This window comes from Engystomops pustulosus, chromosome 5 (assembly GCF_040894005.1).
Source record: "Engystomops pustulosus chromosome 5, aEngPut4.maternal, whole genome shotgun sequence".
Lineage (NCBI taxonomy): Eukaryota > Metazoa > Chordata > Amphibia > Anura > Leptodactylidae > Engystomops > Engystomops pustulosus.
Genome location: NC_092415.1, coordinates 57,036,431 through 57,050,740, shown reverse-complemented (window position 1 = coordinate 57,050,740; position 14,310 = coordinate 57,036,431). Strand labels below are relative to the sequence as shown.

Here is a 14,310-nt window from a genome sequence, read left to right as displayed (position 1 = left end):
AGGTACTATAAATGCACTTGGCAAACTAAATGAAGAAAAAAAAAATATGAGAAAAAACCCCCCCACATTTACAAACCAGACTAAGAACACATGCATCCTCCAGTTTTTTACGCTATTTATAAATAGAACATTTTCCTATGGCAGCTGGATCTGGTTCATCATAAAGCAAGGCTCGAGCTTAAGTGTAATGTATTTTTTGGCTGGATTTCCCCTGCCTTAAGTCTGAATAAGAAGTTTAGGAGACAACCTGATACGTTGTCAAACCTCTGCTAAAGCACTTTAATACTCCATTATTAAAGAGTCATGTCCCGAAATCAGAGATTCCTTATTATTAGATTTTAATGACCCTCTGTGTGTTAATTTGGCAAATGATCATTTTTAGATGCTAAAAAAATAACATTCTTAAATACATAAGGTTTTTTCTTAAGTAAATAAGGACACTTGCACACGTTTAGCCATCGATGCCTGACAGAGAATTGCTCCAGTTTTCCAAAGCTTCCAATCTCAAAAATGTAATTAAGTGAAATGTACGTTATGTGATTCAGCGAAAGTAAATCTTTTATATTCAGGTAAGCAATTCGGTCTTGTAAGGTTTTGTGGGAATTAGATTTTTTGAAGCCTATGTTGAGCATGCCCATAACTCTGACAGAGCCCTGCAGGCTCTTGTCTTCACCTTCAAATCATAAGACAGAGAAATCAAGCTCCCTCTGTGCTCTCAATTATACCAAAAAACACAGACCAGAAGTCTTCAGTAATTCAATCCCTGTGGAAGCTTCTTCATACTGTTTGCACTGCTGGAACTGCTGACAGCAGCAATCCCACAATCCCTCCTGGTAGGCTGTCAAAGTTCCTCATACTGCGTGAGCGGCACTGCTCTGTCCCACGACTCTTCCTCAGGAGACCTTTAAGCACATGCGTGATGTTTGATGATTGCTTGATACAGTGGCCAAGAGGCCAAGCTACATCACAACGAGAATTATGATACTCTTATAAGGTGCTTTGAGCTACAGCTAATAGGACTGCGACATACATCTGGGCCTTCCTGGTGTAATGTAATCGCATGTACAGCTGCATAAACACCACTGAAGAATAGAGGGATGCATTTGGAATTCCTGAATGCCATATTCTATATAGTTCATCTATGAAAATCAACTATTGCAATTTTCTTTATTATAGAAAAACAAACAAGTCCCCTCGTTAAGGCATATTGACAAGGATTGTTGTTATTGGACAAAATGTATGCATTTTTCCTAAAGTTTTCCCTCAATTTAGATTTTTTTTTTTATTATTGCATCTGACATTTGATATTTTTTGTCAGTCTATTTAGAGTAATATAATACAATCTCGAACTTGCCTTGAAGGATTTATTATAAAGAATTTAATGGTTTGCAAAAATTAAATATATAAATTCTTATTCACCTTATTTATCAGCTGCCTCTCCTGTTCCAAAGATGCCAAATTCCCTACTGGTGTCTACTTCCTGCTGTATAGACATGTGACTGCTGTACCCAATCACTGGCAGCACCATAGCCAACCACAGCTAGTCATTTCTGCATCGGGATGTAGGAAACACGGAACACCATTCAAAGTATTTTCCTTGGGGTTCCTTGAGGAAGTCAAGGGTGAAACGCATATTGGGATGCTGCAGTTGTGGTCACTGTTTCAAGGTGCAACAATCAGTATAGCTAAATTGGGAATACAGGCAGTCCCTGGGTTAAGTACATGATAGGTTCTGTAGGTTTGTTCTTAAGTTGAATTTGTATGTAAGTCGGAACTGTATATTTTATAATTGTAACCCCAGCCAAATTTTTTTGGTCTCTGTGACAATTGGATTTTAAAAATGTTGGGTTGTCATAAGAACCAGGATTAACAATACAGCTTCATTACAGACACCTTTGATAACTGATAGCTAAAGTACAGTAAATTACCAACATCCAGATGTCCGTTTGTAACTAGGGGTCATCTGTAAGTCGGGTGTTCTTAAGTAGGGGACCGCCTGTATCTCGCTCTGTAAAAGAGGCTCAGAACTGAAATTTGCAGGTTCCATTGGTTTATACGGGTCATAACCTTATTTGGATGATCTGCATTTACTTATCATGACGACTGTCTGTGGTATATGAACTTTAAACATCTTGTGTTCTGGCCATTTTGATAAATGTTCCCCTACTGTTTGTATATAGATTGTATAATGATATAAACTTCAGAATATCAGAATACACTTTTGTGATTGGATAGAGCTTGTACATATGCTATATTTTTGGTGATCATGATAAAATTTGATTTTACTTACACAATTTTAGGTCGAGATTATCTGATACTTTCAAATTTTTGTACTTATAAAGACAGTTACAGTAAGTGCATATATAGTGTAATGGGCTTTAAGTAATAAATGAAATGTATAAATAATAGCTTCTTGTAATGTGTGTCATTGTATTAATTATGAGAATTTCATCATTCGGGGCTTTTATTTTATAATTATGAGTAATTCAGTTAACAGAAAGAATATTAGGGATTGAAGCAAAGATGAGGCATCCCATTACAAGTATTATAAATATTTGTGGGTGTTATCCATTCAGTTTTTATGAATGCAGAGTAAGCAAAAACATTGAAAAAGCAAAAAAAGTCAAGATATTCAGACTAGATATTTGTTATACTGGAGACAAGAAGAAATCTTCTTCAACAGAAACTTCTGCAGAAAAGGGAGATAGAGCAATAGAGATGAAATCCAGAGTCTGTCGGGAATTGGGGCTTTGCAGCTATGAAAGGTAAAGGACACTTCTAAATCAAATAATAAGGTTCACAAACATAGGTTGCTTGGTAGGAGCTCCTGGGTAACAACTGAGCTTGTTTTAAGGAGACTTCTTTTTTCCGGCTATTTCTTTTAACACTTTAAACCAGTGAATGCCACAGGGTTTGTGACTGCACAATATCCTTTACAGTTGTTGTTTCTATCGTCTGTATGAATACAATAATACCCTTCTTTTCATCTACAGTTGAACAATAAAACTCCAGGATAAAGATATCCTTTTTATGCCCTACACTAGTAGATTTTTCTTTTTACTATGCCGATACAAAAGACATGAAGGCCGCATTATTTATAATCTATTGGCTTCAATTAAAGAGTGGTGACATGGAGCCTGCTCCTTGTGTAGTATGCCCCCTCTTACTGCTTACCCGCTCTGATCCTGCACACTGTAGACCACAAATGAGCATGCTACACCAAGCAGAGCAAAGGGGCTAGAATAGAAAAGAATGCATTGTACAATTGTGTATATAATAAAGGTAGAATTCTTCTGTAATTTCTCTAATGATCCACATTCAAACATCTGAACTGTTCAACGGATTTAACTTTTTTACCGGGCAATAAATATCGGGTCACATTTCAATGTCAATTTAAGCATAATAAAGATGATACAGATAAATAGAGGTCCCCTGGAGGAAGTGACGGCGAAACGTGCGTCGGGGTGCTGTGGCGGTGGTTATAACATACTGGCTGGCAATTTTGGTATCATGCAACACCCGGGTGGGTAATATGCTGGATCACAACCAAAATTGAGTATACTGTTATCTTACTGATTGATACGCATTTGAAAATGCTTGTTATGTATTCAGAGACTGTTGACCATTGCCACACTCTTGTTCCTGTGGATTTTATTTTATGCTTTTAATGTCTTTTGATGGCCGTATTGAACAATAAAGTTTGTTAAACATTTTCTATAATTAAGTGGTTATTAGCATTACTTGATTGATAACACTTTGGTCCTATATATCTTTATTGGTATTGAATGTATATAAATCACCACAAATTAAACCCATTGTTTAATAGCCTCTAAGCAGATTTAGATTTTTGGACAACGTAAGGCAATGTCGGTACATCCAATATCCAATAATCTGCCAGTAAAAGGAAAGGACCAGTGGAAAATCTCCCATAATATAGCTCCAAGAACTATACCATGGAAGCTGTATACCACGCCTGAAATAAAGCTGGAGAGGACATTTGGGAGAGGCATTGTGAGCAGAGACGTGTGTTTCAGCTGCTCTCCAGCCAAACATTATTGCTAAGAACACATCATACAATTGGCTGATTGTATCAAAGAAAGTAGTTGATTTACATGAAGTACAAATCCTCCAAATTCTGGTAAAGATAAGCTGTATCACAGAATCTATTTGACCAGTACAGAGACAAACAGAAAAGAAAGATCTAATTCAATGATGCAAACCTGAGAAGAGAACAGATTCGTTCTCAAAAAAGCAAAAAAACACCAAGCACTTCTACTAGCGATCCTCTTCATTACTCCATGCAAAGTTTCAGCTCTGTGTCGATCCCTTCATTCCTTGTTTGAGAAAGTCTCAAGACAGGATCCAAAGCACAGCATTGGGCAATGAAGAAGGTCAATAGAGAAGAGCAACATGGCTTTTTTTTTGTTTTTAAGTACTAGCAACTGTATATGAACATCTTAAAAAGGGCTGTACCACAGGATCGGGAATAACAAGCTGATCAGTGAGCGTCCGACTGCTTCTTTTATCCATACAAGGGGGGTCTGTTCCCACTAAGGTGTGGAGCAGCAAGACGTGTTCACAGTGGAGAGTAGAAATTTGCAAAGCATATCGCGTATTGGTATCACAGGAACTCTCACACATAACGATGTGCTGTCAGGAATTTTGGAAACTCCCATATTATTGAATGGAGCAACAGAAAACATACTCATCCTGCTGCTCCAACCATTATTTAAAGTGGATCCCCATTCTCTGGATTGCTGGGGTTCTCAGGGGTTGTACTCTCACTCATCAGCTTGCCATCCCATATTCTACGATTAGGGGACAACTTGAAGCTTGGTACAAACCCTTTAAAGAACACCATTTACCCAAAAGGAACTGTATTGTCCACTTGACACCAGGACAAGCTGTTGTGCTATCCTCGTTAAAGGGAATCCATTAACATAATTTACCTACCTAAACTAACTGCCAAGTTATTAGAGTCAGCTTAATTTACATATTTGTGGGGTAAATTTTTGGTACAAAAGGAGAAGTTGGAAAATAAACAAAGGCATATTTGTTATGTATGGGCATTGCCGATGTAACACATAGCAGACATGCAGAAGAAATATACAACAGCACCACCACATTGTTTTCCTACTAAACTTAGTGTTTGACAAAGGTTTAAAGGACCGAAACATCACAACTATAATACTGCTGACTTTTTGCCACATCATCAAAATCCAGTTGTGCTCTGTCTTTATCTTTCCTCCAAAGACGATGCAACAAAACTGTTCGTTCAGGTCGGTAAATTGTGGTGACAGATTACCTTGAAGGTTGGGGATTTTTACTGAGGATTTTTTAATTCAGGGAATTCTATTGTGATATTGAAGTTTACCGTTCTTATTGCAAAGTGCTAAATCTGCGTTGAAAATCTGAAAAATTTACCACTGAATTTGGTTCTAGAAATGCTAAACATATGGACTGTAGGGTATATGATATGGATCTGCACTGCAATCGCAAATCCAAAAAAATCTGAAGCACAAATCTCTGACGATTCCCAAAGACATCAAGTTAAACTACAAAAATTGAACAAAAAAGTAACATTATAAAAAAGTCTTGAGTAGATTGTTAAATATACAGTAGACGTTTAGCTATGCATTTCACATATGTTGGTAAGGATAAAATATGGCCCACAGTATATTATGTTCAAATGCCGCAAGATAACCGGCCTCATAAAAAAAATGTGACATTTACAAGCATGCATATCTCCCATCATAACGAAATTGTACATTAAAAAATGTATGAGGATTGTGAGTTTAATGAGATAAAGTGTAATCCATTATTCGGTGTATCATTTTAGGAGCAAGATAAGGAGTAGGCAGCTGGAGGAAGGCCCTAAGGCATAAACAAATCATGGAAAGTTTTCGGGCCAGGAAGCAAAATCTTTACACTGTGGCCATTGTATGTAGTGCTGAAACCGGTGGCATGATAATGGAATTTTACTCCTTAGCTGCTTCAGAAGAATTTTAATGTCGGTAGGCCATTTTAATGGTGGACATAATATATGGCTAAAGCAATCGATCAAATATATTGTTTCAATTAGCTCTGCTGCATAAGGAATGGCAATTTTATAAATTACATTATATAGGAAATCTGTCAAAACTTACTTGAAACTATATTTTACAGCACCTAGACATGGCATAAAATATATCAGTTCATTTTGTTTTAAGTACAACTGTTCGGTCTGGACTCATATAATGAGCTGGCACACAATTAAATTCAATGGCATTACAGAAGGCTGCCGAATGCTGCCATGATATGACTCAACAGGTCATTTGGCATGGCAACAGCTTACGTGCTGCCAATGATACCACACAGAGACTTGTGTGTTGTAGGTTAGATCAGGAAGCCAATGTATAATCAGAGGTTATAACATAAAATTTTTACTTTAGTGGTATTTGGGCCCCCTTATTATTCATCTATGTATTCCCATCATAGGGCATGTGACAGCATCATCTAACAGCTCTAAGGCACATTTAGACTTGATGGTTGTGTATATTATCCCATCGCCACCACATAATTAATGCAAATGATCATGTGACTAAAGTATGTGACCACAGGGGTATTATTTACATGTGTCCATATTTTATCAGTGTGCCATCAGTGACTGGGGGAAATTTCACACCGATTTTACGTCCACACCTAAATTTCAATAAAGAAATCCATTTATGTGTAAAGCAAAATAATACAGCTAAAGTTATTCTGAGAAAAATGTAGAATTTGGACTTTCCAAATAAATGTTGAGGAAAAAAAAAAAATAAGGTTTGCCATTTTATGCTTCCTTTATGATCTTTATTACTCACTTCATGTTGTTCTGGGCCTCTATCAATAAGCTTATAGAGCTGCATAAGCAACAATGAAAGATATTACAGCAACCAGGGGAACAAGACATGGACAGGCCCTTGACTTTTATTATTCAGGTATGTGTATACATAGGCAAAGCGGAAATAAACTAGTATATGCTTACTGAATTTGAGCTGTATAGGACGCCTGTGTAATAGCAAGTCTACAGCTATATGGAATTTGCTTTCCTGTAGAAGGTATAGTTTGTATTATAAAGAGAACAGCAATCCACTTCAATGAGCTCTGCATATCTGAACGAGAAAGCCAAGGGGGAAAAAAATAATAAACCAAATTCCAAGTTTCTTTCTAATGATTCCAGCAACTGGCGGGGCTGCACTGTGTTCTGTGGTGAGATGAGAATGCAGGAATCTCGCTGCCAGAAATCATCAATTGTATTACAGTTCAATGCCATCTGTAGTTCAGGATACATTTCTTCAACAATAATAATGGTACAGTTAGCAATTTAAGCATCGGACAGATGTATCGCTGCTGTGAATATTTTACACGGGGACCGGACTGAAGGTCATGGCTGTAGGACAGGGCAGACAATCGGTGCGATATTATAGCTGAGAGCTCGAGCCAGTAGCTCATTTTTGTTACTTCTGATAATGACTCCAGCGTTCTGAGTCCAAACTAGTCTCCTGCACATCTATTTCCCCTCTCCAGACTTCCCATGTTAACCCAGTGATTTACTGCTCTGCATTATGAGCAATTCACCTGCTTTGGGTGTCCCTGCAGCCCATGACTCAAGGGAGTGAGATGTGGAATAAAAAGTTCCACATATGGTGAAGTCAAGCTGCTTGGAGCCTGCAGAGTGTCTGCTATGGGGATAGCTGTTCCTGAAAGCCCCAGCTGGTACTTGGAAGAGATTCTGCATTACTACACCTCAGTGCCTGCCTGGTTCCCTTCGGAAACTGTTGGCTTCTCATACAACAGCCATTTTCGATCTCTTCAACCCTTTTCTCCCGGTTCTGTATCCAACTGAACAGTTGGTCCTCTACTGCTGGATAATCAAATTCTTCCATCTGGCCCTATCCCTGTGGAACTGAAAAGGTGTATATGTGCACCCGGTCCCCATCACATACCAGGAGAAGCTCTGACACACTGACAAAAAGCATTCAGCAAAGCAAAACAGAAAAAGGGCATTTAAAAACCATGTTATATCCATAGGACTTTTAAATGTCTCCATAAAAAACATTAAGCAGCAAACTTTTCTTCTGCTTTTATAATCTGTTACTGGAAACTAGCAAAATTTGGGAGAATATACTGAGTATGATTAAAAAAAAAAAAAAAAAAAAAATCGAACAGCGTTTTCAGATGTGAATACAGAACAAAGCAACCAGCAGTAGAACCTCATTTCTTTCCAATCTTTAGGATCTTTGCTGGGAAAAGTAAACACTAACAAGCAAGATTTATGAAATTTGCATTTGGCAAAAAAAAAAGATAGAAGACATACAGATGGTAAATGAACCATAAAAATGTATCATGTAATGCTGCACATCTCTGTAGTAAAGCAGAAAAATACCACACAACGCAAAAAGCCTGGGCTATCCGATAGCAAATAAAGGGTGAACTGGCAAGTAAATGTCTCACCGTCTCTGTCACCTAGCCCGTGACCTTGAGATAAGTAGACGGGCAAATTGTATCTCCTCTGAGCATATTAATTACAGTGCTGCAATTCCCAGTATTTGCGGGGGCTTACAGATTCAAAATTATAAATTCTGATAGGAGAAGTCTGAAAGGTCATGTTTTTCTTTAAACCCAACTAGGAATGAAAGCGGCTTCTGAAAATCCACTGAAGGATGTCTTGAGAAATAAAAACATTTATAGGGTCATTTATCAAACCGGCTTTGAACAACAAGCGACATACTCAGGGAAACAACAGGGTCAGAATATATTCCTGCATTATGTTTGCCTAATAGGGTTACATTCTACATGCTGACATCCTGACACCCTAGAGCTAGAATTACTATTGTCCATTGCAATTCATTTTAGCGCATGGATAAAAAGGTACTGGGTATTCAATTGTATTCTCCACCCGACAACAAAAATAAATAAATAAATAAAAATGTGTGACAACATGTGCAAACTTTCAGAAGAAATCCAAATAATATAAAAAATTATTTTGAAAATACAACATTTTGCATCATTGGTCCTGATCCAAAGTTACAGGCTGAATTGCAGCTCATGGCTGCACTCGCCATTCCACAGCCTTCAAAGATGAAATCTCCTAGAATTAATTGCTAATTTAATGGGTGGGGTATATATCAAGAGCGAATGTACCTTGCACCAGTATTGATATTTCCCTTGCCAATGCACGTTGTGCCATATACACTAACAGGCTCTGTCCTCTCAGTGTATCCGGTACACAGAATACTTCTACACAAGATCCTGCCTGGCATAAAATTCTGCTATTCCAGGTTTCTGTCTAAACTATAGTAAATGCGTAAATTTCCCATTTTGACCATTTGGCATGAGGGTGGCATGGGGGGAATCTGAATTCCTGGAAAACCATGAAAACTGCCCTCCAATGTCTACTAATACATCAATCACATGTCAAATCAAGAGAATAAGCTTGATGCTCAATAATGAAGAAAAGTCTTTTTGGCTCAGTCTCTCAACTTACAAATAGCTGAAAAAGTTCATGCTGCCTGTGATATGTGTATGTGGGGCTGTCTTGTCCGGTCTGAGTGCACGGTTTCATGTTAAATCTGGGCAATGTTCTTTTAGAAAAGTCCTAGCCCTAGCAGGCACTTGGATATTGCTTTAAGTTTACAAGCGGATGTAGAAAAAAATCAAGCGTTCTAGACTATCTTCTAATCCATTGTTGATGTTTGTTCACAAGTATGTCGATTCTGGAAACAACCAAAGGAATCGGGTATAAAAGTGTTCACTTTATTTACATGACTCAGACCTTGTGGACCACATAAAATAAGGTTGAGGGTCAAAGTTGGTCATGGGGCTTGTGATTGACAGGTGTAATATGAAGTACGGGCAGTCCCTGGGTTACATACAAGATAGGGTCTGTAGGTTTGCTCTTAAGTTGAATTTGTATGTAAGTCGGAACTGTATATTTTATCATTGTAATCCCAGACAGAACTTTTTTGGTCTCTGTGACAACTGGATTTTAAAAATGTTGGATTGACATAAGAATCAGGATTAACACTAAAACCTCATTACAGACACCTGTGATAACTGTTACAGCTGATCATTGTAGCCTAGGACTAAAGTACAGTAAATTACCAATATCTGTGGTCCGTTTGTAACTAGGGGTTGTATGTAAGTCGAGTGTTCTTAAGTTGGGGACCGCCTGTACTTAATCTTTACAAAATGTTGACGAAAAAAAAAACACATTTTATACGGCACTAATATTCGATGATACTCACTGGCTGAGATGTCTCACGTCCTAACAGGATATTTTACTCATAGGCCACTTTCTGTGACTTTACTAAGTCTGGACTTGATCATTATTCTGTAAAGTGCAGCCATGAAGTCTGTATCAAGCATGGGAGTGCTGCTGCCTTCATTTTTTTTTTATTGTTTGGATCTGATGAACTAGGATTAATGTGGTTACGTGCATCTATTCATATCACATTGCTTTATACTAGTGCTGCCTACCAATTGACTTGGCCTCTATGGTAAGCAAATCACTGAATGGTAAAGGCGATCAATCACTTAGTACATACTGTTATATTATATAAGACTCATATATACTAGACTCATGTGTTTTTCATCTACAATACACTAATGCCCTATCATGAAGCTACAAGTGATGCTATTTATCGTTATCTAGTTTTCTTACAAGGAATTTATATCAAACAGTGTATGTCACAAGTGTGACTGTCCTTTCATTGGTGCTGTAATATTGATATTAAAGACCGAATGCTAAATTAGGACCCATTACAAGTCATACAGCTTAAACTGCATAGCACTGTAAGCCTCTTTGAAAATATTCCCTCATGAATAAGTCCATGCCCGTCTATTGTGTTGGAATCAATTAGTTTCATTATTTAAGCTTTTATTTATTAAAGTGATACTCTGGATGCAGCATTTGCTAGAAGCACTAAAGAAATACAGGACAATATTTTTTTTTGCTTAAGGTGTTGTACCAACTTTTCAAGTTATCCCCTTTCCTCAAGACAACTGATCGATTAAGGTCAGACCGCTGGGACCCCCACCGATCACAAGAATAGGAGCCAATGCATGCTCATTCTGCTGCTCCACGCATTACTGAGAATGGGATCCCCCTTCTCCGGTTTGCTGGTTTCTCCTGATCAGTGAGTTTCCAATAGTCAAACCCTCACTGATCAGCTTGTTTATCCCCTTGTCTAGTGGATATGGAACAACACAAAGTATAAATGGTCACTACATTTTTTTTTTCCATTAATCCATACTACAGTGCTTCTTTATCCCGTTTTTTTGTTAGTTGGAGGACAGAAAAAAACTAACCTTGAAATCTGTGGTCAATCAGATAACTGATCCATCAGATTACACAAAAGTCTATGTAGAGTGCAATGGAACAGGGGAGTGAGAGAGTATTACTACAGTACTACAGCTGCTTTATTCACATGTATACCGGCTGGCACATCTCTGCATGCTCTGTAAGTTATCCTGCTGGATATGTTACCAGTATGTGGCAGCAACTTATTTTCCATGAAAGTTGTAGAACCAATTGTCTGTTACTTTCCGTGTGCAGTGTAATGGAGACATCATAACAGCTAGTATCCACCTACAACTGAGAATTGAAAATGTAATGCAGAATGCTGAGCAGTGGTTGCAATTCAATAAATCAGTTATATAATAGTCAGAAATAGCAACTACTTTAGTAGATAATCTATATCATTAATTTATGCAATGTTTGTGTAAGGTTTGGGATGCTTTAACTCCTATATTTAAAATGGTAAAACATGAGGGATGATGTACTAGGACCCAATGTGATCCCTAGAAGCCACTAGCAGAAACATTCAGCTGCAGCCGTGTCCCATGACACTGACGGGCAGTTCTTTTCTCTTACCTCCTGGACATGGCTCAGCAATACATTATGTAAAGAAATGTTTACATAACTTACTTTCTACAACCCCTTATTTATGGTCTTGCACTGGTGTAACCACTTAAATAATGAAGTCAATGTATATGAATGAAATATATTGAATGTGTCTGTAGCATAACAATAAAAAATGTTAATAGTTACTGTTACTTGGCTGTATCCTGTCTTCTGAATAAACTGTACCTATAATTTTGAGGAGAAAGGGTGAAAAGAATACAGTCACAAGCCATAATAATCGTAGATGAATTGTAATATTGTCAAAAGAGTGCAAAAAAGTAGGATTGCAAAAGGGCAATACCCGAATAAGTTTAATATTGCTATCATTGGCAGCCAGAGGGGATCATTCAGCAATCGATAGTCTGCGCACAGAATACAGACTACAATCTATTGCTCCATTTTTGATGACTCTTGCTGACAAGTTACCAATCCAGCTAATTATATCTCATAAATTAGGTGTAAACCCCATAGCGTTCCAGAACACATCCCTCATTGCTTTCTATCTTCTTAAGGTCACACGGCCAGCCACCTTGGTCATTTATAGTACTCCTCCATCATAGACATTATATATGGCTTAAGGTTATTTACAGCTCAACACTACAAAGCCTCACAAGAATAAACAGAGATTTTCATTAATTTGACTCCTATGCAATTTTACATCTCCCATTCTGTGTAAGCACTGTTAGTGAACGGCCCCATTACAGCTTAATGGACGCTGTTAATTCCTAAAGAGTCTTAATTTCAGATTTTTAATCACCCCTTAACTATTCAATTAAATTTCAATAAAATGTTAAGTACTTACACTAGCCTACCCATTTTTCGTCGTAAAATAGTTTTCGCATTAATACTGATAGGGAATGGTGTGAATGTAAGGAGGTTAATAAAATGAAATAGTATTCTACACTGCAGTCCTGCTGGACACATAACAACCCGTCAAACACAGCAAACACTGGAAATATTTATCATTTTTAAGTACATATGTTATATCCGCTTATGTTTTATGCCTACATAGAAGGGAATCCGTCCATCTGCTTTACTAGATCATCCGCCTGTTCTAGAATATCGGTTGTGAACTATCTCTATCATCATAAGTGACCATTTCTATCCCTCAGTCACCTCTTTATCATGTACCACACTATCAACCAAGTACATTGATTTAAAAAAGGGATCCATAAAATAAGAGAACACTTGGGATGGGAAGTTGTTGCTGCTGGGCAGTGATTCGTTGATCTGTTCCACTAGATTGACAGATCTCGACCTATATGAAAAAGGAAGAATGTTGTCATTCAAGATGAGTAGGGAGAGGAGAAGCCACACAGTAGACTTGTCTCCAGAGAGCGGATTGACTATGTTTAATACTGGTCTAATAGAGAAGTGAATTCCATTACACAATAATCTGTGTGCTGTACTTCCTGAATGATGGAATTAGATTGGTCAGTTCCATAGAAAGCATGCCCTGGAGGTAGAAAGGGTAAAGTGTAGAGGCACGAGTCATGAGTAAAGATTAAAATATTTCTTTAGACGTGTAAGTGGGAATGTGATTAAGTTATGTAAAACAAAAATGTTATATGCAAATTATAGATAAATTTAAATACAAAACATGACTGGGGAAAGGAGGCATTAACAACTTGAAGAGGACCTGTCACCCTCAAAAACAGCACTAGGAGCCGATTACCAAAGTAAGCAGCTCCTAGTGCTAAAACAAACGCAGCAGTGTTACACTGCTAGCGTTACCGGAAACCTCCAATAACGCTAACAAAACACCGCCGCGCTGTACACTAGAAATGCCGGACTGCTCTATTGCTCTCATGCGTATTCATGAGGGGGCAGATTAGGGGTGGTGACTTCAGCATAACACGTGCCACTCATTGTTTTGTACAATGCAGCAGTGTATGTTAGCGTTATCAGAGGTTTTTCGTTTTTGAAGGTGAAAAGTTTTCTTTAAGGGGAAATAATATATATAAATAATAATAAAAAAATACACTTTATCATATCATAATTTTAAATCTGCGGATTGAGAAAAAAGCAGGTCCATCAAGTCCGACCAATCAAGAATGTAGTGGCTATGTTGGGGAACCAAGGACCAATACTAATTTCTTACTCGAGAAAGATGCAAACATCTGGTGGATTGGGGCTTGATGGAATCTCATAAAGAAAACTCTTAACTAAATTCAAGCTCAGATAAGGATGAACACGTGTACGTTTATTGGGGATTGCTGTATACAGTTCTACAATAAGACTTTATTAACTAAGCGATAGTATGTCACGTGAGTACTTTAAACACAAACCTAAGCCTAATTCTAAACTGAATACTGGACAGTAGATCCCATATCCTATCACTATTTCAGAAAGTCAAAAATCATGTTAAACTTTAAACGGGAAAG

The 14,310-nt window shown here is 37.6% G+C and overlaps 1 protein-coding gene across 6 annotated transcripts in view; it reads right to left on the bottom strand.

Annotated features, from left to right (window-relative positions):
* Positions 1-14,310, bottom strand: part of ZNF521 (zinc finger protein 521) — a 228,700-nt gene that overhangs the window by 73,148 nt on the left and 141,242 nt on the right. For 5 of the 6 annotated variants that reach the window (XM_072152045.1, XM_072152046.1, XM_072152042.1 and 2 more), the window contains one exon: positions 12,074-12,112. The exons of the other annotated variant lie outside the window; for it this stretch is intronic. In XM_072152045.1, the coding sequence (XP_072008146.1) occupies positions 12,074-12,112 (39 nt within the window). The remainder of the gene's footprint in view (positions 1-12,073; positions 12,113-14,310) is intronic. 6 annotated transcript variants of the gene reach the window in all.